The sequence below is a fragment of the Anopheles coluzzii genome, chromosome 3 (assembly GCF_943734685.1).
Source record: "Anopheles coluzzii chromosome 3, AcolN3, whole genome shotgun sequence".
In the NCBI taxonomy this organism is placed as follows: domain Eukaryota; kingdom Metazoa; phylum Arthropoda; class Insecta; order Diptera; family Culicidae; genus Anopheles; species Anopheles coluzzii.
The window spans coordinates 46,715,725-46,741,739 of NC_064671.1; the positions used below are offsets into that span (position 1 = coordinate 46,715,725).

A 26,015-nucleotide genomic window follows, 5' to 3' on the forward strand; every position below is an offset into this window, starting at 1 on the left:
GATATTGCTCGTTATGCTACATTTTATTCGTTGAAGGTCCTATCACATTGGGAAATTTAGCAAAGAATAGTTTTTACCACGCCAGGAAAAATGAATTAATCCAGACCAATGTAGATTCTGTTAGTATGTTATTTCATTTTCATATTTAAATGCCATTATTATGAACAAAAGTTTGAAGTCTTACGCGATAAAGGGTACGAAACTATTTGTAGATCCCACAGTCAAGGTGTAAAACAGTGTTTTTTTTAGAAAGAAACACATAAAGCAGTTCCAAAATTCCGAGCGAGTTATTACATTTGCAAAGCGGTTTTTACTGTCAAATGTGGCTAGCGAAAGATGAAGTCCGGAATTATTTTTATAAAGCAATAGGGCCTTAAGCGGGGTATTTGTTAAGCATTTAGATTTGCACGTTATGCAAAAGACTCTTTACAAGGGGTATTCATTATGAAGGGCACCACTGTATATGAAATCACGGCACTCTAGTGAATGGGAATTAATATCCTTAAAAACGTGCAACCGACGCTCTACAATTGAACCCAATCTAAATCTTAATACCTTTAACAATAATTTCTTTTATCAACGTTCATTGATCAAACAACAAATTTTCCTTAAACTTAACATTTGTAGGGAGCTTATAGGGTTTTACAGTCCAATATACAATTGTACACATGCTTAATACAATGCCCAATAAGTAAAACATACGTTTTTGACTCCAATCGTTTGACGTTTGGTTCGATCGAAGCCAACCATTTTTAAATCATGTGCACAGTGTACAAAAAATGGGATAACGCATGAACAAATGGTAGACAATTGTGTTCTCTAAAATGTGCATTGTTTAAAGCATGTGGACAGTTGTAGGAACTTTTGTAAGAATAGGAATTTTTATTCAAACTAGTCCGGAGTATAAACAAACGGGACAAATCGGTATTTTTTACGAATACGACGGGACAAATTTCTGGTTAAAAACGGGACTGTCCCGTTAAATACGGTACGTATGGCTAGCCTAATACTACGAAGCTTATGTTTGTGGCCTAACCAAATTGTAGAATTTTGCGACCTAATTCTGAAGCTTTCTTTAACTACACTCTATTTTACAGATAAAAAACTCGCGTTAATTTCGCTGCTTGCCTTAATCCGGCAAAAGTATTTATTTCAGATCTAGCGCACACGCGCGCTAAAAAAATCCCGTCAACTTTCTCCGGTTTATGTTGATCGCTACTGCTCTCTGAGCACCGCTAAGCATTCGTAGCGGCCTATTTCGGCTGTCACAGCTGCTTTGGCAATACAAATATTAGCCAATAATCAAACATATTTGGACAATTGTTAAAAAAATACAGCTAACCTCTTCAATTGCCAGCTTGCAGCTGTTTCGTTTAAAAAAAGAGTTCGGATGAGAATGGTAGTGTAAACCAGAACGCAATTAACGATGCAATAATACTTCCAGAAGCCAGTTTTTATTCATTTTCATCTGATATTATTCTCTGTGAGCAAGTGTTTTATTTGTTGTTATTGTTTAAGATTTCTGTTCAACAATCTCACACGTCCACACTCGAGTTACTGTACATACGCACCTCACCATAAACGTTTACCTCCCGCACTGATAATGATGATCATGATGATATGTTCAGCAGCAGCTGCTTAACGGTAGATTAGAGAAGGGGTTAACGATACATTTACATTCCATGCATGCAAAAATGGTTGGAGAAGGACATTCGCTGAGATCTTGAATAACTATCTTTCTGGGGCCACGATCCTTGTCAGTAATGATCCTGTATTGAATGGGGTTAAAACGGGAAAAACATTAGCTATGGGAGCGTTGTGATGCGTGAACAGTATTGGTACATTACTTATTTCCCACGCAGTCCCATGAACCCATTGGGGACCCGTTTTGGAGGTGCCGCATTCAGATGCATCGAGGGTCCCAGGGCAGGATCCAACACGAGAAAGTTTGGAAACTCTTTTGCCATACTGCCGGTGTTCTGAAAAAGAAAGCGAAGCAAAACTGGACAGCTGGAGAAGATTCGATTGATTGATCGGAGTGTGCAGCCTTTACCAAGTCGTCCAAACTCCATCGTTCGTCCAGCGATGTGTCAAAGCTCTTCTTGCCACGCATTCCTACCGAAAGAAAGAAGAGTGTTAAATAATTACCTAAAACTCCCAACGCTCTGCCCAACGGAAGGAACTCCAAAAAACAAACCCATAAATCCTGAAGGCGCCCGTTTACCGTCCCGGTAAGAGTTGGAACCGCCCCGTGATGCCTGATTGTTCCAGTTGAATAGTGAGAGTGACTTCTTGCCCCGCATTCCTGTGGACGAATGGTTCAAGGGGAACGTTAATTGCATTACTCTCGCAAACGATTGTCTCCCAGTATTGCGTACCATTGAACCCTGAAGGGACACGACGTCCTCGCATGCCCGTAAATCCGGTCGGCACACGCTTGGGAAGATAACGCCCCCCATCAATCCCGTACTGTCCGTTCGAATCCTCCTCACCGGTCAGGTCCGTCCGGCCGAGCTCGATCTGAAATGGCAAATAATTTGTTTATAAGCCAAATGCCGCCGAATGGATCAAAGCAATTCCCGTACCTGCTCATTGTGCGGCATAAACAGGTCGTTTTCCACCTCGAGCGCCGCCCTGTGTGTGCCAGTGTCGATTATCCGGTTTGCCGGATCCGGGACGCAGATGCAAAAATTGATTCATTTATCAATCAGCCGCTGCATAATCAATGACGACAACAATTCACTCTTACCTCAAACCATCGAGCAGCTCCGGACTGAGCCGCCATCGAGGCATAGCTCCACTCCAGCCGTACAGACCACGTGCTAATCCATCCCCAGCACCGTGACCCGTGGCACCGTCCCCCATCAGCCGGGACGCGTCACTGGGCGAGGGAGTGGGCGATGGTGAAAGGTCGTTATCGTTGAATGCGTTTTCGTTGAATGCCATGTAATTGGGCCTATCATCATCGTCGGTGCTCGGTCGGGGCATACCATCGCCGGGAACCTCCTGGAACGAGTGGGAATGGAGATGGGATGTGGGAAAATGCAATTAATGCAATTAACGTGCAACGATTAATCTACTTATCGGCACTTGTGTCAGGCGCGTCGCAAATGACCACTTACCGAAACGCACACATTGGTTAGGCACGCGAGGACCAGCAGTACAAAGGGTCGGCTCATTGCTAGTGCTGCAAGCAAAACGAAAAGGCAGGGAAAGAGTTAATTATGAACATCTTCCTACGCGGTGGCAAGATACAACAGAACCGCACACTTCTCCGCCTGTGTCTGACGTCACCGATTGATTGACACAAAAGGGAGTTTTTGTACCTTTCAATTCACAATTTCCTTCTTTTTGTTGGTTTGCAATGCAACAATCCGTCCTTGATTGAAATATTCGAAGCTAAGAGGAATTTTACTCGTTTTGTTTCCAATGGGAGCCGAGGCGCGATTGAAATGTTTATAGTTGTCAAATTGATTTCGTGCCGATCGTTGTGATTACACGTTTTCGATGATATTCCTTGCCTGGACGTGCATCATGTTTTGCACCAACCGTGCATGCGAATTCGTTTACGAAGTTCTTTTTTTGTGCGTGTGGAGAGTTTTATCCGAATTCAATGTAATGGCAAAGCAAGTACAAATAGCAATATAGTGAATTAAAATGAATTTTCATAGTTGTACTGCATTGCAAATTGTGTTCCCGTTTCGATATGCTTTTTCATTAATTGATTTGCTTGTTATTGGGATCAATCTGTGGGATTGATGAAGATAGATATGCACAGGTTTTGTTTAACATTTTCTAAGTATTTTGATTGTTTCTCAAATAGTTTTTACTTGGACATGAAAATAATAGATTATTAACTTAAACATAGAATAAAACATGGGAAGAATTCAAACACAAGTGATGGGCTTCTCACAAAACATGGGAAGAAAAAATATGGAACACCCTAAAGGCGTGGGTTATTCCAGGAGCGAATGGGTGGCTACTTGCGATAGATGCACCCGTCCCTACAAGGACTGCACTGCTCGCTTATGGCGCACATCCCTTGACAAGACCTGAATAATCAGTTACGTGGTTCTTCTTCATTGGCACAACAACCGTTGTCGGTCAAGGCCTGCCTTGTACCCACTCCAGTGAAGTGAGCTTTGGTTTTCAGTGACTTTTTGTTACCATAAGGAGGCGCTCTGGGACCAATCGAACGAGACAAACAAACACGACTCTGTTCGATAGATGCTCTGTCAGCTGTTCGATGTCTTACAGACCTGTCATGATGCACTGCAATACGTCTATCTTTTCATCTCATCTGCAAAGGGCAAGAAGAAATTGAGTTTCGGCCTACATTCGGCAACTCCTTCCTCTGCTACACGTCTGACGACGGTCTGCTGAGCGGAGGACACTGCCGTTGAAACTAGAGAAGAATGTATATTTTGTCTTCATCTTCCACAAGTGTTCTTTCAATGTGCGTAGGTTTATGGACGTAATTTGTTTGTGAATGTTTGTGACGAAGAGCTAATTCTTAGTAAACATTTTAATGGCATTTAAAATTAGCCATTTAAAATAAGCGGTTTAAAATTTTGAAATTTGGTTTCAAGATACATAATCACATTTGAAACTTTGGGTTTCGATAGCAAAGATCTGATGCAATTGTGTGTTTTTGGACTCGTGTCTTGGAACGAAGTTGCTCATGAGCTTGTAAAATTGATGACAAAGTATTTTTTGTTACGATTTAGCCGCATTCTCAATACATCGTGTAGAAACGGATTTCTGTTCTGAGGGCATTTCTTTCCCGTGTAAAATCTCAGGCGCACGCCGTTAATGTTAAGCCAATGGACAGAGGGGAGATTGTTTAATTGTTTAATTGTTTATTGTATTAAAGTTATTAGCCAAACAAGCGGCCTTATCACTGAATTAAAACTAGAACTTAAATAAGTATCGCAAAGAGTAGGTTAAACGCAGTGTACAATGTCAAGGCGTATCAACAGAATCTTGTAGGTTGGTGCCAGTCAAATAAAGTGTAACGCTGATTAAATTTACGGGACATCGCATTCATAGGGTCGTTCGCGCTCTATGCAGGTCTTGTAAGGTCAGTTTTTATTAGTGTGTAGTTACGGAACACTCTAGGAGGGACATTTATATTGACTCTAGCCAATAATTCTGGCGAATCTATCTCATCGACAATAAGTTTGAACATAAACGTACATTGGGCATTATCACGACTCCTAGCAAGTGTGTTCAGACAGAACAACAAACAACGAGTATGATACGATGGACGAGGGGTTACATTACGCCACGGAGTGAAGTGTAAGACAATACGTGTACCTTTCTTTTGGACAGCTTCAATCCTGTTGGACCATTGTCTGTTGGAGAGAGCAGGACAGAGCCTTCAGGCGGATTGGGTCATAGAAGTCGCAAGCAATTATCTTTATGAAACCCAATGTTTTCCGCGCTTTATTGATAACTGAGTGAATGTGGTGGCTGAAGATGCGAGCTTTGACAAACACAATGCAAAGAATTTAGAACGTACAAGTGAACGATTGGACACTGCGAACGACAAAAAGAAATGACGTCACACTTATCCGTGCATAAAGTGAAGGAATTACGAACACACCAAGAGGAAAAAACGGTCAAGAATGATTTGTAGGGAAGCACAATCACTAGGCAAGGATACAGGGAGAAAGATTTTGAGGTCGTCTGCGTAACAGTGTTCCGTCATTGGGAAAATGTCCAAACACAAAGCCCAAGCACCTAGCACTGTGCTACTGGAGCGTTCGTTGCAAGCCCGATTCTACCGCGTTTACACATAAAGCTCTCCTTTCAGGCACCAAACTCATCCAAATCGATAGTCGCCCTGTCACTCCACAAATTGATTGGACAAAGAAAAATTATCTTCTGTCTGGTTGCAATAGTCTCATAGCTCATTACAATCATTATGACTATGCTTGTTTATATTCATATTCATATTCATATTCATATTTATTTGTCTACCTTTTGGTTACACAAATGCTTAAATAATACTTATTACCTATGTTCCTAACCTAACAAAAATTAACACGAATTATCAAAAATTTGAGAAAAAAAAATTTTTTTTAGAAAATTATAATCTAAAATTTAAAAATTAAAAATTAAAAATTAAAAATTAAGGCAGCACGGGATTATGGAGGGTTCTGATGCGGGATCGGAAAGAGGATAAGGGAAGGTTGAAATCAAACATAGAATATACACAGTTAAATCGACGAATTGCACGAAGAAGGGGGTCATTACGGCCCACTGCAGTTCGGCGGGAAGGGATCACTAGGGGAGGGCGGTTTCGAAGAACACGGTTAGGGGCGTAGAAAGGGATAGAAGAAAGAAGGGAAGGAGAATCAATATTACCAAGGAGTAATGCGGCAATAAAGGAGGATTGGGCATGGGAACGGCGGTTTTCCAATAGTTCCAGGCCAAGCTGCCGACACCTGTCCTCGTAAGTTTGTTTAACAAATATATTACAACTACCATCTGAGTTTCACAGACTGATCAGTAAATAACGGTTCCACTTGCTGGGGAATCTACTCCTACATCGATAATAGTACCATGAAGCTGCCAGACCAGACCACAATCCTCAAAACAGAAACAAAAGCCTTGATAATTGCATCCAACGAAGGTCTGCATAGGGATAAACTCAACGTGATCTTCAATGACAGCACAAGTGTCCTTCAAACACTTTAATCTGGATCCATCGGTGACACAGCACAAACACAGACGCAAGCCACCAGGATAACGATATACTGGACTCACCAAAATACTCCCTCTGATGTATTCCGGATTACACAGGCAATGGCGGCAATGAAATAGCAAATGATGAACTAGCCAACGCAGGACGTAATAATTCAGCTTGTTACGACAACCCCTTTCCATGCCGTGACTTCAGCAAAACCATCATCGCCAATAGTTCGAACGCTTCTTGGATTAGTAGTGGTAGTTTATTCCTGGAAAGCAGTATGACTTCGAACATCACCATCGATCATCCATCACACTCGTTGCTATGAAACTATTGGAATGTTTAATTTAGAACAAAATATGTGAATTGATCTCCTGGTACAGTCTTCAACTTGGGCGACTTATTAACATGCCCGTCGAGAGCTCAAACTTCATTTAAACCGTCCTCCCCCCCCCCCACCCACATAGCAAGAGTCAGTTCTTCGTAACAATCCGGCTGCGTGGCAGTCAATAAGTCTCAAAAGCCATGATATGACCGTGTAGATCGTTACGCCAATAGAAATATGTGAATTGATTAACCTTCTTCAAATGGATTAAAGCGTATTACAATTATGGTTGAAACAGTGTTAGTTTATTTCCGATAAATATCAATATTTATTAGACTCCAGTTTCGTTACGAATAAAGCTGCGAATGCTAGGCGCCATAATCTTAGTAAATCCTACTGGCCTACCACTAGTACAGCCAAAATCGGTGAACGCAGCCAATCCGGTAAGTTTTCCATCGCAAACGAGCGGACCACCCAGATCCCCATAGCAGATATCCACTCCGAAACAGTATTTAGCGCAGATCATGCTTATGGGAGAGAGAGAGTAGCGTTTTCATAATAAACACGAACAAACCAACCAACGACGTTTTGATACTCTTATCTGTTGACATACTTACTTGGAAGTAATTAAATCCTCATGGTAAAAGGCCCATGAACGAGAGCAAGCACTCTGTGACACAATATTCATGGTACCGTAATGCAATGCGCTTAACATGTTTTGAGCACCAATGTTCGTTTCTCCCCATCCAATGATATAGCATCGAGATCCGGGTAATACTTCTGATGTTTGAAGCGGAATTGGAGCCATATTAGTTTTACCTTGGAATGAATTTACTGGCACAGATATAACAACCAAATTGAAATCGAGTGTACCAAAATTATATACTATTTTAGGATGGATTGTTATTTTAGTCACTGGTATTGCAATTCCTCCAGATAACGGAGTTGTGCCACCTCCGTAGATAGAAAACTGAAATACGAAAATTGTAAAGCAATATTCTCATAGAAAATAGCATGAACATACTCACTGTTGAAGGAACTTTTTCCAAGTAAAAAAAAAAAGCACCCAATGAAAGTACGTGCGAAGGAGTTATGATATTACCACTGATATAGAACTGACCATTATAGTAAATGTTAACAATGAATGGATATCTCTCAGGGTTCACTTTGATACCATTGACAATGCGTCCACTTTGCACTACTCCTTTATCTCCAATCTTGACATTACCATGGCTCTGCGCTCCACATTGAGCTCCTGCTTTTGCTGCAATCTCATTACAGCACATCAGTCCCAAAAGCACTAGACTAATCACTTGCATCATAACTTGTTTTGTACGACTATGGAAATGCTGTAGACGTTCCTCATTATTTATAGCTAAAATTTCCAACACTCCGATGTTAGCAACTACTACCACACACACGAGGCATCGTGTGTTTATAGCAGACACAGTAGGTTTATCACTTCAGTTGTCTGCGAACAGAAAAAGCTGTTCAAATAAGAAATCTTTAATACGAATGATAGCAGATATCTGTGTACAAATGCAAATGTACAAAATCGGGTATTTTGATTTTTGGGGAAAAAATACGTTGCTAGAAATGGTGATTACATCCTTATCCTCTACTACTGGTGGTGGAAGATGTACAATCGTAGTTGAATGGACACAACCGTAATGAATGCTATTTTATTTATGTATCTTTTCCAGATGGGCAGCAGTTACGCAGTTTTACGGGACAAGCCGGTATTATACCATCATACAAACTGTAACTGCAATATTCATACCGTCTAACAAACGCAGTAATCATTCTCATGTTCTTACCACACTATATTGAAGATTTCAAAAACAATTTTGAATATTTTGCTGCAGTGGCTACGAAGTGCTGCAGTACGCATAACTTTAGTGTTATGACCGAGATCTTAGGTTCGTAATTACTTAAAAGTTTTACACGATACGTAGTAATAAATAGAATACTAATCAACATGCAATACTATAAACACTGTATATAGCGGACGTATAGCGGAATTTGGGGCAAGTGTGCCACTCTAAGAATTTCATGTTATAACTCACTAAAACGTGTTTATCTAAAGCCGATTTAAATCTCATAACCATTTTACATCTATTTCCTCACTCATAATTGAATTTCGCTTTAAAAACGAGCAAACAAAATTGTTTTTGAAGCGTTTTAAAAAGGGTCGAAAAGGACGTTGTTTTTTGGGCTATGGGGCAAAAGTGCCACCCATTTGGGGCAAGACGTCCACCTGGTTAAAATAAACGTATTTCTTAGATAATTGGAAATGTTACGTTTTTGTCACTAGTGCATGTATTTCTAGTTTGTAGCACACTTGCCCCAAATAGAAGTGGCTCTCTTGCCCCAAAAGTTGTAACTTTTTTGAAATTGGATTTTTCACACACACCTGCCCTTCCGGGAGCTCTTTCTCGATCGGTCACTGTGCACACCGTGTTACGCGTACAACACACAATTGTACGCTTAATGTGCGTGCACTAGTGTGCGCATCATTCTCCTGGAAATCGACCGATAACAGCCCAAATGGCACGATGAGTCCTGGAATAATCACGGCTACCCATAACCGTTACAAGTATGGACCAACTCACTTTTAAGATAGAAGGTCGAGTATTGTAGAGCGCTTTCACATTCAAAAAGAGATAGAAGAAAGAGGTCGTTTGACATCCAAAGGAAGCGAGTGACGACTATCGAAGCGACTCCAAAAAAGCATACGTACCATTCAAATTACAATGAGTTCGTTGTGATCACAACATTTGATGGATTCAACATCTTGAGAAGCGGATAACTAAGACAAGGTTAGAGGTGGGTCAATTGAATGACAACAGGATGGTCGAATCGATCTGAAAACTGTGGAACTTCATAACTAAACAGAAGCGAACAAAGTTGAAATTCACGATGATCAGCGAGTGAGAGCTGTGAATGAATTTTAACAAAGGGCTGAAGATTGATGAAGCCACAATACTACGGGCCATCCTTTGCCAAAATCATGTCTAATAAAGACATGGCTGCAATAATGATAAACGCTCAAGATATGCATGAAAGTCTTGGCACACGCCTTGTCGTAAAAACACGATATTAAAACAGATGGCAATCCTTCAATTGTTTGATCAGTTGCCACTCCTATACCTGTAATATCAGGTATAGCTGTTGGCATAGGGTGCTACTTGAATGTGATTTTCACTTCATTTGCCACATGCGACACAACGTATTGAAGAATTTTCCAAAGTTGTTCAAACTGCAAAACAAGCGCCGTCGATACTGATTGTGCGTCATAAAAACTGACAACAAGAAAGTAGGACGCATTGTACCTTTGCACAATTTTTTTTTGACACATTAGCCTCGTTGATGCTGAAATATGAAAATTTTAAATATTAATGAAATGGATTTTTAACAAATTACAGCAGAACGTCGATTACCCGCAGTGCTTGGGACTGAACTGTTGCTGGTTTTTCGAATGTCACGGATAATAGTTCTGTTTTGTGGGTTTACAGGGGTTACAAGTACTTTTATTATCACCACTTAAGATAACAGGATGGTGTGTGTGTCGAACCGATCGTTTCGGTGTCGATCAAAAGAGAGAGCTTCGTTACTACATTGCCACTACTTATAAAGCCTAACTGAGTGTCTCTCGCGGGCACTCCTTAGCTTCGGGTTTGCTATAAACTAAATCATGCGTTACACTACGCTAACCTTAACATGCACATCCCATAACAGTTCGAAACATGTATAATTCTTATATATTTTATAAACTCACTGGTTATATTAACAATTTACTAAATACCAATCGATTTATCACTGCAATTATAATTTTTAATAATCGATAAAACATTTGTTATCACTATAAAAAATATGCTGACATTTTTATGCTGTATCCTACGCTATTTTCAACGCTCCTACTCTACTTCCTACGCTATGTGTAAGCTGCATATGTATTGCCGTCGGTGGAGGTCCCGTGGTACAGTCGTCAACTCGAACAACTCAATAACATGCCCGTCATGGGCTCAAGCCTAGAATGGACCGTCTCCCCTAGCAAGGATTGATTATCCGATTGCGTGGTAATGAATTAAGTCTCGAAAGCATGTACAGGCGTACCCCGAGTTACGACCCCCTCGAGTTAAGACGATTCGCAGATACGACGATTTTGATTTTGACAGCTAAAAGTTGTCATTGACTAGAAATTGATGTATTTTTTTGAATTTCTGGGTTGATAACCGTTATACACACATTTCCAAAGATTCCAAAACTACCCGATCTTGAATATCTATGTTGTGTACGGCTTTTGGAATATAATTATTACATTATCGAACATTATTTTAAATCAAATGCACAATATCATAGATTACAACTCTTCAACTTTGGTTATAAACTTTATATTCATAGATATTCGACATACGACTTTTTCGACTTACGCCTTGCTTTGGGACATTTTTTCGGTACCAAATACAGTTGCATCTCGGGGAACACCTGTATAGGCCGGTAAGTCCGCGTATGACGTTATGCCAAATAGAAGAAGAAGATGTACTGTCGGGTGTAGTTTAATGACCAACAGGACCGGCCTGAGATCTGGTTCTTCCATTTTCTAGACCGGTAAAGGTATGGTTTGGTTTTAGGTCTCCAAAGGAGTTGGCATCAGCTACTGATTTTAATTGCGTTTTGAGGCCAATAATTTCGTCGCTCACTTCTGAGCACCCGTGAAAGTTGCGTAGCCCTATAACCTGGCCAAATTAACTAATTCTTCAACAAAAATTAAATTCGAAAATATTACATCTTCTTATTCTTCTTCTTTGGCACAAAAACCGTTATCAATCAAGGCCTGCTTGTATCACTAATGGGCATGGCTTTTAGTGACTTTTGACAGTCTGAACTCACTGGTTGAACTTCGATTCCCTGCCAACTATCGAATATGTGCTTTTTAGTTGGCACGTTTTTCCATACAAAAAATTTATGATTTTTTTCACGGAAAGCCATGAGATTTTTGTGAAATTTTCAAAAAGCCGCTTTCCCATACAAACACATGCTTTTTAATTGAACTATCGGCCAACTATCGAGCGTTCAACTAAAAAGCGGTTAACTATTGAATTCTGATTCCGATTTAATTACCATAGTAGGATAGTCAGTCCTACGTATGGAGATCGGTGCATTCGCGGCTTGAATCCATGCCGTTAAGTCGTACGAGTTGACGACTTTACCAAGACACCGGAAAAAATACTAGACACTAGATGTTTGTACGAGTAATTTAACGATCGCTGCAAATGTTTGCTACTATTGATATATGAAGGTGTTAAATTCATGCGCATGGTAAAGCCACCCGTTGGTTAATATCTTCCTGATAATCGATGTTCTGCTGTATGTTTAAATTCGCTACAGTTACATTACTTAACTCCTTGAGTTTCTTTTCCAAAATCACTGCATAATTTCATATTCTTCCCTACTTTGTTTCTTGTTTTCCTAATTTTATTTTGCTTTCTTTGCTATGGACAGGTGATGCAGAGTTCGGTGCTTAAGCACGCATCTTGCTGCGCAAAGAGTAACTGTGGGGCGCACTGTTGGCTCGATCCTATTCCTATTTCTCACTAAACCATGGGGTGGTGCTATGTTTCGAATTATATGTTCGAATAATCGAATCCAAATGAATCAAATGATCTTTAGAACTTACTTTTTTATTCAATTGTATTGGGTGTACAACTTAAAAACCGGATTTTTTTTTTAATTTTATTTATGCGAAATTTTATGCTTTATCGTGAAAAAATCTTACATAATAATTTGTTCAAAGTATTGCCCTTCAGAAGCTATAACATTTTCCCATCTTTCAGGCAATTTATGAACTCCATCCCAAAAAACTTGCGCCGGCTTGCCGGCCAAAACCGAATTTATCAAATTTCGGATGCCTTGCTCTGAAGTGAAGCGTATTCCGGTGTGGGCGTTTTGCATCGAGCGAAATAAATGAAAGTCAGACGGAGCAAGGTCCGGACTATAAGGCGGGTGTGTCAAAACTTCCCATCCACTATTTTCCAAATAGTTTTTCACGGGTCTTGCAACATGCGGCCGAGCGTTGTCGCGATGAAAAATTATAGCCTCGTGTCTGGTCGCATATTCCGGGCGTTTTTCGATGATGGCACGTATTAATTGTGTTCGGTACAGGTCACCTGTGATCGTCTGTCCCGATTTGAACAACTCATAATGTAACACCCCCTTCTGATCCCACCAAATACATAGCATAACCTTGGCGCCATGGATATTTGGCCGTTGATTTAGCTGGTTGGCCGGGCTTCACGTATGACTTTTTGCGCTTGAGATTGTCATAATGGATCCTTTATTCATCCCCAGTCACGATCCGATGCAAAAATGATTTCTTCTTATGGCGCTCAAGCAGCATTTCAGACATACAGAAGCGCCGTTCAACGTCTCTCGGCTTTAACTCATGGGGACCCAATTACCTTGCTTCTGAATGTATCCGGCAGCTTTCAAACGTTGCGAAATGGCTTGCTGAGTCACTCCCAACAATTTACCAAGTTCGTCTTGTGTTTGACACGAATCCTCATCGAGAAGCGTCTCTAATTCTTCGTCTTCAAACTTTTTTGGTTGTCCTGGGCATTATTTGTCTTTGATGTCAAAATCGCCACTTTTGAAGCGTTGAAACCATCCAAAACGCTGTGTTTTCGCTAAAGCATCGTCGCCATAAACTTCTACCAGCAAACGATAACTTTCCGTAGCAGTTTTCTTTGCAAAAAAATGACCCAACAGAACCTCCCGCAAATGCTGTCTTTTTCTCAAATTTTCGAAGTTATTCATCGTGAAAAATAATAATGATGCACACAAGATAAAATTGTTTTGTTGACTGATTTTGATAGCTGTCAAATGTACCTTCAAAATGACATATATATAAAGTATAAAGAGCTTTCACCATATTTGTTACTACGGACATCTAGCGTCAAATTGGGTTATTAAGTTGTACACCCAATAACTTATAACAGTTACTGCATCATGGGAAGAATTCAAAGACACGTGGGCTTCTCACAAAAATGGGAAGAAAAAATATGGAACACCCTACATGCGTGGGTTATTCCGGGAGCGAATGGGTGGTTACTTGCAATAGATGCGCACCCGTCTCTACAAGGACTGCACTGCTCGCTTCCGGCGCACATCCCTTGACAAGGCCTGAATAATCATTTGCGTGGTTGTTCTTCTTTGACACAACAACCGTTATCGGTTAAGGCCTGCTTGTACCACTAATGGGCATGGCTTTCAGTGACTTATTAATTACCATAGTAGGATAGTCAGTCCTACGTATGGGGGCACGGTCTATTCGGGGTTCGAACCCATGACGGGCATGTTGTTAACTCATCGAGTTGACGACTGTTTCACCAGACCGGCAGACGGGCACCAGTAGCGTGGTTACAATAAGTTTAAGAAGCATGTGAAAGGCAGGCATGACTGCGGTTAACTGTTATGGCAAAGAACAAGAAGAAATTTAGTTTCGGCCTACATTTGGCAACTCCTTTCTCTGCTACACGTCTGACGACGGTCTACTGATCGGAGGACATTGCCGTTGAAACTAGAGAAAAATGTATATTTTGCCTTCATCTATCACAAGTGTTCTTTCAATGTGCGTAGGTTTATGGACGCAAATCTGTACGAAATGAACGTTTATGACGAAGAGTAAATTAATTGTGTACAACTTACACATTTGAATTGCATTTAAAATTTGCCATAATTTATGATATGCGGTTTAATATTTTTGAATTTTTGGTTTCAAGATACATAATCACATTTGAAACTTTGGGTTTCGATAGCAAAGATCTGATGCAATTTTGTGTTTTTGGACTCGTGTCTTGGAACGAAGTTGCTCATGAGTTTGTGAAAATTGACGACAAAGTATTTTTTTGTTACGATTTAGCCGCATTCTCAATACATCGTGTAGGATGGGATTTCTGTTCTGAGGGCATTTCTTTCCCGTGTAAAATCTCAGACGCACGCCGTTAATGTTAAGCCAATGGACAGAGGGGAGATTGTTTAATTGTTTAATTGTTTATTGTATTAAAGTTATTAGCCAAACAAGCGGCCTTATCACTGAATTAAAACTAGAACTTAAATAAGTATCGCAAAGAGTAGGTTAAACGCAGTGTACAATGTCAAGGCGTATCAACAGAATCTTGTAGGTTGGTGCCAGTCAAATAAAGTGTAACGCTGATTAAATTTACGGGACATCGCATTCATAGGGTCGTTCGCGCTCTATGCAGGTCTTGTAAGGTCAGTTTTTATTAGTGTGTAGTTACGGAACACTCTAGGAGGGACATTTATATTGACTCTAGCCAATAATTCTGGCGAATCTATCTCATCGACAATAAGTTTGAACATAAACGTACATTGGGCATTATCACGACTCCTAGCAAGTGTGTTCAGACAGAACAACAAACAACGAGTATGATACGATGGACGAGGGGTTACATTACGCCACGGAGTGAAGTGTAAGACAATACGTGTAACTCTCTTTTGGACAGCTTCAATCCTTTTGGACCATACACTAGAGAACGGACACCAAACTGTAGAACTAAATTCGAGGGTGGAACGAACATAGGACTTAACTTAACATAGGACGGAGTTAACAAGCGATGCGATAAAAATAGTTGTCGCAATAATCGTAGTTTAAAAACACTAAGAATAATTAACAGAAACTCATGATATGTTTTTTTATCGTGTTTCCAAGGTACATTGATATGGTCTGTGAAAATTGTAATATTAAATAAAACAGATATTCATATTTATTTGTCTACCTTCTGGTTACACAAATACTTCAATAATACTTATTACCTATCTTCCTAACCTACCAAAAATTATCAAAAAAGTCAAGCATCACGGGATTATGAAGGGTTCTGAGACGAGATCGGAAAAAGGATAAGGCAAGGTTGAAATAAACATCTAGTATATACAGTTGAACTGACAAATTGCACGAAGGAGGTGGGAATTACGGACCACCCTAGTTCGCCGAGACGAGATCAGTAGCGGAGGACGGTTACGATTAACACGGTTAGGGGCGTAGAAAAGGGTAGAAGAAATAAGGAATGGAGAACCAATATCACCAAGGAATAATGCGGCAATACGGATGATGGGGGATGGGAATAGCGGTTTTACAGTAGCTCCAGCCCAAGAAACTGACTCCTGTTCTCGTAAGGAGGTAGAGGGGAAGACATTCTACCCAGGATTTTGTATATAGCAAACCTGGTGAACGATCGTTGCACCAGTTCGATATGCTCAACGTAGATCCGATCTGTAGGGGACCAGATTACTGAGCAGTACACCAAAATTGACCAGAGAGCAGAACAGAGCCTTCAGGCGGATTGGGTCATAGAAGTCGCAAGCAATTATCTTTATGAAACCCAATGTTTTCCGCGCTTTATTGATAACTGAGTGAATGTGGTGGCTGAAGATGCGAGCTTTGACAAACACAATGCAAAGAATTTAGAACGTACAAGTAAACGATTGGACACTGCGAACGACAAAAAGAAATGACGTCACACTTATCCGTGCATTCCAAGCATAAACCCCAAGCACCTGGCACCATCCACTGTGCTACTTAAAAGTTCGTTACAAGCCCGATTCTATCGCGTTTACACATCAAACTCTCCTTTGAGTCACCAAACTCATAAAAATATATAGTCGCCCTGTCACTCCACAAATCGATTGGACAAAGGAAAATCACCTTCTGTCTGGTTGCAATAGTCTCATAACTCATTACATCATTATGACTAAACTTGTTTAGCAAATATATTACAACTACTATCTGAACTACACAGACTGATCAGTAAATAACGGTTCCATTTGCTGTGGAATCTACTCCAACATCGATAATAGTACCATAAAGCTGCCAGACCAGACCACACTCCTCAAAGCAAAAACAAAAGCCTTGATTATTGCATCCAACGAAGGTCTGCATAGGGATATGGAAATGAAATAGCAAATGATGAACTAGCCAACGCAGGATGTAATAATTCAGCTTGCTACCACAACCCCTTTCCATGCCGTGACTTTCCATTTCAGCAAAACCATCATCGCCAATAGTTGGAACGCTTCTTGGGTTAGTAGTGGCAGTTTATTCCTGGAAAGCAGTATGACTTCGAACATCACCATCGATCATCCATCACACTCGCTGCTATGAAAATATTGGAATGTTTAATTTAGAACAAAATATGTGAATTGATCTCCTGGTACAGTCTTCAACTTGAGCGACTTATTAACAACCCGTGGTGAGCTCAAACTTCATTTAAACCGTCCCCTCCCCATAGCAAGAGTCAGTTCTTCGTAACAATCAGGCTGCGTGGTAGTCAAAAAGCCGTGACATGATCGTGCAGATCGTTACGCCAATAGAAATATGTGAATTGATTAACCTTCTTCAAAGGGATTAAAGCGTATTACAATTATGTTTGAAACAGTGTTAGTTTATTTCCGATAAATATCAATATTTATTAGATTCCAGTTTCGTTACGAATAAAGCTGCGAATGCTAGGCGCCATAATCCTAGTAAATATTACTGGCCTACCATCATAACACCCGGTTTGTGTCATCGCAGTCAATCCGGTAAGTTTTCCATCGCAAAAGAGCGGACCACCCCAATCGCCAGCGCAGATATCCACTCCGAAACAGTATTTAGCGCAGATCATGCTTATGGGAGAGAGAGAGTAGCGTTTTCATAATAAACACGAACGAACCAACCAACGGAGTTTTGATACTCCTATCTGTTGACATACTTACTTGGAAGTAACATTCTCATTTACGGAGGCCCATGAACGAGAGCAGGCACTCTGTGACACAATGTTCATGGTTCCGTAATGCAATCCGTTTAAATCAATTGGACCAAAAATCTTCGATACACCCCATCCAATGACATAGCATCGAGATCCGGGTAATACTTCTGATGTTTGAAGTGCAATCGAAGCCATATTAGCCATGCCTTGGAATGTATTTATTGGAACAGATATAACAGCCACATCAAAATCGCTTCTACCATAACGATATTCAAAGTTAGGATGGATTGTTATTTTATTCACGGGTATGGAAATTCCTCCAGATAACGGAGATGTGCCACCTCCGTAGATAGACATCTGAAATACGAAAATTTCAAAGCAATATTCTCATAGAAAATAGCATGAAAATACTCACTCTTGAAAGAAATGTTGCAGAGTAAAAAAAAAAAAAAAACCCAATGAAAGTACGTGCGAAGGAGTTATGATATTACCACTGCACAAGAACTGATCCTCAAAGTAAATGTTAACAATGAATGGATATCTCTCAGGGTTCACTTTGAGGCCATTCAAAATGCGTCCACTTTGCACTACTTCTTTAGCTCCAGTCTTGACATTAATATGGCTCTGCGCTCCACATTGACCTCCTGCTTTTGCTGCAATCTCATTAGTGCAGAGCAGTCCCAAAAGCACTAGACTAATCACTTGCATCATAACTTATTTTGCACGACTATGGAAAAGCTGTAAACGTTCCTCAGTATTTATAGCTAAAATTTCCAACACTCCGATGTTAGAAACTACTACCACACACACACGAGGCATCGTGTGTGTATAGCAGCAGACACAGTAGGTTTATCACTTCAGTTGTCTGCGAACAGATAAAGCTGTTCAAATAAGAAATCTTTAATACGAATGATAGCAGATATCTGTGTACAAATGCAAAAGTACAAAATCGGGTATTTTGATTTTTGGGGGAAAAATACGTTGCTAGTGTAAAACCTCGAATTTTACCAATTTGAATTAAACGTTCAAGTTATAACAAAGGCACAAAATCGCAAAGTAGAAGAATAAACAGAAGGCTGAAGGTGTTGTCAGTACAACGATCCGTAAACGAATGATCTTTACTTTGACATTCAGATTATCGCACAGTTGTCACGGTGATGGTCGTATTCTGATCCGGCATATTGGGCACTATGGTCTTATCAGGGGTCAAATCTCCAGGATATTACACTAGAAATGGTGATTACATCTTTATCCTCCACTACTGGTGGTGGAAGATGTACAATCGTAGATGAATGGACACAACCGTAATGAACGCTATTTTATTTATGTATCCTTTCCAGATAGGCAGCAGCTACGCAATTTTACGGGACAAACCCTTTGCTCCGGTATCATACAAACTGTAACTGCAATATTCATATCGTCTAACAAACGCAGAAATCATTCTCAAGTTCTTATCACACTATTTTGAAGATATCAAAAACAGTTGCAATTTTGCATATTTTGCTGTAGTGGCTTCGAAGTGTTGCAGTACGCATAACTTTAGTGTTATGGCCGAGATCTTTGGTTCTTTATTACTTAAAAGTTTTACACAATAAGTAATAATAAATGGAATACTAATCAACATGCAATACTATAAACACTGTACAACGTATAGCGGAAGTTGGGGTAAGTGTACCACTCTTAGCAATAAAACGTGTTTATCTAAAGCCGATTTAAATCTCATAATCATTTTACATCTATTTCCTTACTCATAATTGAATTTCGCTTTAAAAACGAGCAAACAAAATTCTTTTTGAAGCGTTGAAAAAAGGTCGAAAAGGACGTTGTTTTTTTGGGCTATGGGGCAAGAGTGCCACCCGTATGGGGCAAGACGGCCACCTGGTTAAAATAAACGTATTTTTTAGATAATTGGAATTTTTTACGTTTGTGGCACTAGTGTATGTATTTCTAAATGTCTTGAATCACCAATGCACCCTTTTTGACCACCAACTGTACCACAATATGGTTTGTTACTGGTCTGTTTTTTCCAGGGTGGAAACCGCTCATAATAGCGCACCATACTGCTGCACGCTACAACAATGTTTATATTGTTGACAGCTCGCGCCTATGACATATGGTGGTGGCTCACCTCCCAAATAGAGGTGGCTCTTTTGCCCCAAAAGTTGTACCTTTTTTTTAAATAGGATCTTTCAGAGACAAAAAGAAAGTTTTTTTCAACTAACCACATACAATTTTCACGTTTTTTTTAACTTAACTTAACTTTTTAACTACTACGGTGGTATGAATATTTTCTCGGTTAATTGTTCCCATGATTTTTTACAGCTTATTTGGTTTGATTAAAACACACTAATTTTCTGCTCAATTTTGGAACTCAACATAAAACAGTTCAAAACAATGGAAAAAATCAATTGATCTATATGAAATTCGGCACAGTATAGCTAATCACTAAAACGCAACCATCTGCATACACAATTGATGATTAAACTAATGTTTTTATGGAAAAATGCTTGGTGGCACTCTTGCCCCTATGGCACACTTGCCCCAAATTCCGCTACTATACGGGCCGCGCACCTGCCCTGCCGAGAGTTCTTTTCGATCGGTCAATGTGCCGTGTTACGCGCACAACACACAATTGTACGCTTAATGTGCGTGTGCTAGTGTGCGCATCATTTTCCTGGAAGTCGACCGGTGACAGCCCAAATGACACGATGAGTCCTGGAATAGGCACCGCTGCCCATAACAGTTACAAGTACGGACCAACTCACTTTTAAGATAGAAGGTCAAGTAATCTAGAGCGTATTCACATTAAAAAAGAGATAGAAGAAAGGGGTCGTTTGACATCCAAAGGAAGCGTGTGACGGCTTGCGAAGTGACCCCTAAAAAGCATACGTACCATTCAAATTATAATGAGTTCGTTGTGATCACAACATTTGATGGATTCAACATCTTGAGAAGCGGATAACTAAGACAAGGTTAGATGTGGGTCAATTGAATGACAACAGGAGGGTCGAATCGATCTGAAAACTGTGGAACTTCATAACTAAACAGAAGCGAACAAAGTTGAAATTCGCGATGATCAGCGAATGAGAGCTGTGAATGAATTTTAACAAAGGGCTGAAGATTGATGAAGCCACAATGCTACGGGCCATCCTTTGCGAAAATCATGTCTAATAAGGCGACGAAGTAAAGTGAATAGCAGATGTGGAACGATTAAGCAATGACATTGAAGACATGGCTGCAATAATGATAAACGCTCAAGATATGCATGAACGTCTTGGCACACGCCTTGTCGTAAAAACACGATATTAAAACAGATGGCAATCCTTCGATTGTTTGATCAGTTGCCACTCCTATACCTGTAATATCAGGTATAGCTGTTGGCATAGGGTGCTACTTGAATGTGCTTTTCACTTCATTTGCCACATGCGACACAACGTATTGAAGAATTTGCCAAAGTTGTTCAAACTGCAAAACAAGCGCCGTCGATACTGATTGTACGTCATAAAAACTGACAACAAGAAAGTAGGACGCATTGTAGCGGAACTTGGGGCAAGTGTGCCACCTTAAGCATTTCAAGTTATAACTCACTAAAACGTGTTTTTCAAAAGCCGATTTAAATCTCATAACCATTTTACATCTATTTCCTCACTTATAAATGAGTTTCGCTTGAAAAAAGTGCAAACAAAACAGTTTTTGAAGCGTTTTAAAAGGGTCCAAAAAGACGTTGTTTTTTGGGCTATGGGGCAAGAGTGCCACTCGTATGGGGCAAGACGGCCACCTGGTTAAAATAACCGTATTTCTTAGATAATTGGAAATTATTACGTTTGTACCACTAGTGTATGTATTCCTACATGTATTTAGTCACAAATGAACCAACGTTTGATACCACAATATGGTTTGTTACCTTTCTGTTTTTCTGGCGTGGAATCAAGGATAATGTATTTAGAAGGTTGATTTTTATCGCCTTTGCTGGGCGACATTGTGGGGGACATCTGTCACTCTCTGCATACAAATTTCATTACCCCGCACCAGCCCTCCACGATCTTTATACCGGAGCCCACGGAAGAGAAATGTCAAGTCGAGAAATGTCATTTTGCTCTGAACAACTTCACCTTGTCATTTATAACACCTTGCGTGGAATCCGCTCACAATAGCGCACCATTCCGCAGCACGCTACAACAATGTTTACATTGTTGACAGCTCGCGCCTATGAAAGATGGTGGCACATTTGCCCCAAACAGAGATGGCACACTTGCCCCAAAAGTTGTAACTTTTTTTAAATTGAATTTTTCAGTGACAAAAAGACAGTTTTTTTCAACTAACCCCACAAAAAATTTCACGTTTTCTCAGCTATATGGTGGTGTAAATATTTTCTCGGTTGATTGTTCGCATGATTTTTGAGAGCTTATTTGGTTGGATTAAAAAATTATAATATTCTGCTCAATTTTGAAACTCAATATAAATCAGTTCAAAACAATGGGAAATATCGGTTGATCTATATGAAATTAGGCTCAGAATACCTAGTCATTAGAAAGCAACCAACTGTATACACAATTGATCATTAAACTAAAGTTTTTAAGGAAAAATGCTTGGTGGCACTCTTGCCCCGTATGGCACACTTGCCCCAAATTCCGCTACCTTTGCACAATTTTTTTTTGACACATTTTCTTCGTTGATGCTGAAGTATGAAAATTTTAAATATATTAATAGCGTGGATTTAAAAAAATAATATAGTAGAACGGATCGAAAATGTATGATTCTTATAAATTTCACTGGTTATATTAACAATTTACTAAATACCAATCGATTTATCACTGCAATTATATGTTTTTCAATAATCGATAAAACATTTGTTAAATCTATATAAAAAATGCTGAAAGTTTTACGCTATTTCCTACGCTGTTTCCAACACTCGTACTCTATTTGCTACGCTATTTCTACGCTGCATATGTACTGCCAGGTGTAGTTTGGTGACCAACAGGACCGGCCTGAGGTTTGGCTCCTTCGGCCTGATCGGCTCCTGAACCTGAAGAACTAATGGTAAACCGGTTTCTAGACCGCTAAAGGTATGGTTTGGTTTTAGGTCTCCAAAGGAGTTGTCATCAGCTACTTATTTTAATTGCGTTTTGAGACCAATAATTTCGTCGCTCACTTCTGAGCACTCCTGAAATTTAGTGGCGCAGCCCTATAACCTGACCAAATTAACTAATTTGTTAACAAAAATTAAGTTCAAAAATGTTCTTCTTTGCCACAAAAAAAAACTGTTATCGTTCAAGGCCCTTGGGCCACTAATGGGCATGGCTTTCAGTGACTTATTAACTACCATAGTAGCATAGTCAGTCTACGTACGGGAGCAAAGTCCATTCGGGGTTTGAATCCATGCCGTTAAGTCGTACGAGTTGACGACTCTACCAAGAGACCGGAAAATATACTAGACACTAGATGTTTTTTACGAGTAATTTAACGATCGCTGCAAATGTTTGCTATGATTGATATATGAAGCTGTTAAATTCATGCGCATGGTTAAGCCACCCGTCGGTTAATTTTCTCCGGATTATCGATGTTCTGCTGTATATTTAAATTAGCTACAGTTACATTACTTAACTCCTTGAGTTTCCTTTCCAAAATCACTTACATATTTCATATTCTTCCCTACTTTGTTTCTTGTTTTCCTAATTTTATTTTGCTTTCTTTGTTATGGACAGGTGATACAGAGTTCGGTGCTTATGCACGCATCCTGTTGCGAAAAGAGTAACACAAAATGAGCACACTGTTGGCTCGATCATACGCCTATTGTCCTAGATTTCGAAGTATAGGTTTATTTCTATAGACAGAATTGTTGTGACCCGACCTGCCGAACTTGCGATCGCCGTTATTGCAGTCACTCACCGCTGACAGTCCTGCCAGCGTGTTGATGTGTTTGTGAGAGCGGTTCGGCAGGATAGGGCAATGATCGCTCGCCAGGGTAATGAACGGGAGCGATGGTGCCGTACACGTTGGTTGTAACGCGGACTTACAAGAACGTCCTCGGTGTAAGCAGTCGAGTCTTAATTCAAGCTGTTAATAATACATTTGTACTAATTGATAAAGTTTAGATACGTGTGCAGTTAATGTAGCTAGTAACACCAACATTTAATATCACAAAACCCACGTTACAACACAAAAAGAATATATGATTTTGGAATACGCTCCGTTTCCTGAAAAGGGTGCTTCGGTGATTTGAGACAAATCCTTAACCGAATCCATTGTCAGATGACCTTTAGAAATTACTTTTATATTCAATTGTACTGTAACTAAATTAACTTATTCTTTTTAATCATCTAGAATAAAACGCAACATATCATACCATACGTTGTTTTGCAGAAACCACCACTCGAATAAAATCATAATAAAACGATATGTGCGGTCCCGTGGTACAGCCGTCAACTCGAACGACTCAATAACATGTCCGTCATGGGTTCAAGCCTAGAATGGACTGTCCCCCCGTTTGACTATCCGGCTGCGTGGTAATGAATTCAGTCTCAAAAGCCTGTATAGGCCGGCATGTCCGCGTAGGACGTTACGCCAAATAGAAGAAGAAGAATAATAAAACGATACAAGTGTTAGACACCATCTCATCACTTTTGATGCATAATTGTTTTGCAGAAATATACTATTTTTATGTTTTGTGAAACATAAATTAGCATTCCTATTATGGACATCTACAACCATTATGAAGATATTTTATTTAATCTATTGAATCCTTTCGTAGCAGAGTAGTTTGTGATTATTTTTTTCGGCAGTGAAAAAGATAAACGTAGAAAGAAGATAAAAACATATGAGCTATAATTAACACATTATTTTAACATCATACTCCGTTTTGTTTCCAAGTACTTTCAGATAAAATGGTCTTGCAGGCCGTTGCTAAAACTTTGATCACTAAAACGGGTGAGAGTTTTCGCAGGACATAACAAACAAATCCCTATTTTCCATTTTGTCCGAAACTCATTCATCAAACGTGCACCAAATTCAATAACTTTGACATGGATCGCATTAGTTTTTGGGAGCATTGTTTTAGTGTTTGTGCCGGGGCACATGAAAGCGGGCATGTTTAAAATCGATAATAAACTTTGATAGATTCCAATTAGAACCGACCTTCACGGCCACTCGATTCGAGTACCCTTGCCTGTACCACAGTACTAATGAAGAATAATAGCTCCTCTAAATCGCCAGATGCTTCTCGGAGTTGCTAGCCGCTTAACTGGTTAATGAAATACATCGCCCAAGGTGTTCACACCATGGTGACGTAGATTGCCTTCAACACGTCCTACCCAGAACACTTACGCACATGCCAAGATGGGTTTGGTTGGAAAGCGGTAGTTTTAAAATATGGAGTTTATGTTGGTTTCGTTCACTGTTTGAACGCTTTTACCCGGTGAGATTGTACTGGATGGAATATGCAAGAACAAGGATAATGAAATTACGATACGAGATGTTGGGAAAATAAAGCGTTCAACGCTCCCTAGTAACAATATGTAACTATCGGTGGATCTTGTTCACTGCAGCATTCTCATTTGAGTTTAAATAACTTTAATGTATAATGTACAATTGTTCTCCGTCCGACGTGTAAACTAGAAGATGATACATTTTTTCAAGATGATTAAACTCACAAACTTCTTGCACCTTGATGCACCAGCTGGTTCGCTGCACATTTTATAAACAACTTTGCCCATCTTCATCATCAAGCACACTAAATCATCAAGCTCGCGATGCTACAATAACACCACACAACGGGTCTACACAGGGAAGGGCGTAGATGGATAATATGATTTCCGGAGCTTGACGCCTTTCGCCGTTCGCTTTGGGGCTGACCAGGCTAGGCTGTGGCGTGTAAGGGAGATTTGCAGAACAACTGAGGGCGAAATCGGGCGTACGCTAAAGCTGAGTGAAAGAAGCTGCCAGCTGCCAGATAGTTGTTTCCGATTTATTTAATACAAACGGCAGGCATCCAAAGCGGCGATGCGACTAAATAGAGTACCGTTGCTAGTCGTTGGTCTGTTGCACGATTCTCGGGGAATTTGTGGTAAATTTAATTCCAGTGTGCCTGGTTTCCCTTTTCTCCCACCGTTTCGGAAAGATGATGTGGTCGATGTCGCGCGGGATGCGCCTTCGAGAAGGCAGAAGCATCCTGCAGCAAGGCATCTCTGAAGGGTGGCTCAGAAGCGAAAACAACGAATGCGGTTTTAAAAAA

At 40.0% G+C, this 26,015-nt stretch overlaps 1 protein-coding gene across 2 annotated transcripts in view; it reads right to left on the minus strand.

Moving 5' to 3' along the window:
- Positions 1-1,420: 1,420 nt before the first annotated feature.
- Positions 1,421-26,015, minus strand: part of LOC120958588 (tachykinins-like) — a 31,503-nt gene continuing 6,908 nt past the window's right edge. Inside the window, exons 2-9 of one of the 2 annotated variants that reach the window (XM_040381493.2) lie at positions 3,123-3,187; positions 2,750-3,006; positions 2,586-2,634; positions 2,379-2,520; positions 2,198-2,305; positions 2,054-2,115; positions 1,848-1,979; positions 1,421-1,769 (exon numbers count right to left, since the gene is read on the minus strand). In XM_040381493.2, coding sequence (XP_040237427.2) covers positions 1,848-1,979; positions 2,054-2,115; positions 2,198-2,305; positions 2,379-2,520; positions 2,586-2,634; positions 2,750-3,006; positions 3,123-3,179 — 807 coding nt within the window. In that variant the 5' untranslated portion in view covers positions 3,180-3,187 and the 3' untranslated portion in view covers positions 1,421-1,769. Of the gene's footprint in view, positions 1,770-1,842; positions 1,980-2,053; positions 2,116-2,197; positions 2,306-2,378; positions 2,521-2,585; positions 2,635-2,749; positions 3,007-3,122; positions 3,188-26,015 lie in introns of both variants that reach the window. The other variant, XM_049608902.1, reaches the window with a different exon arrangement.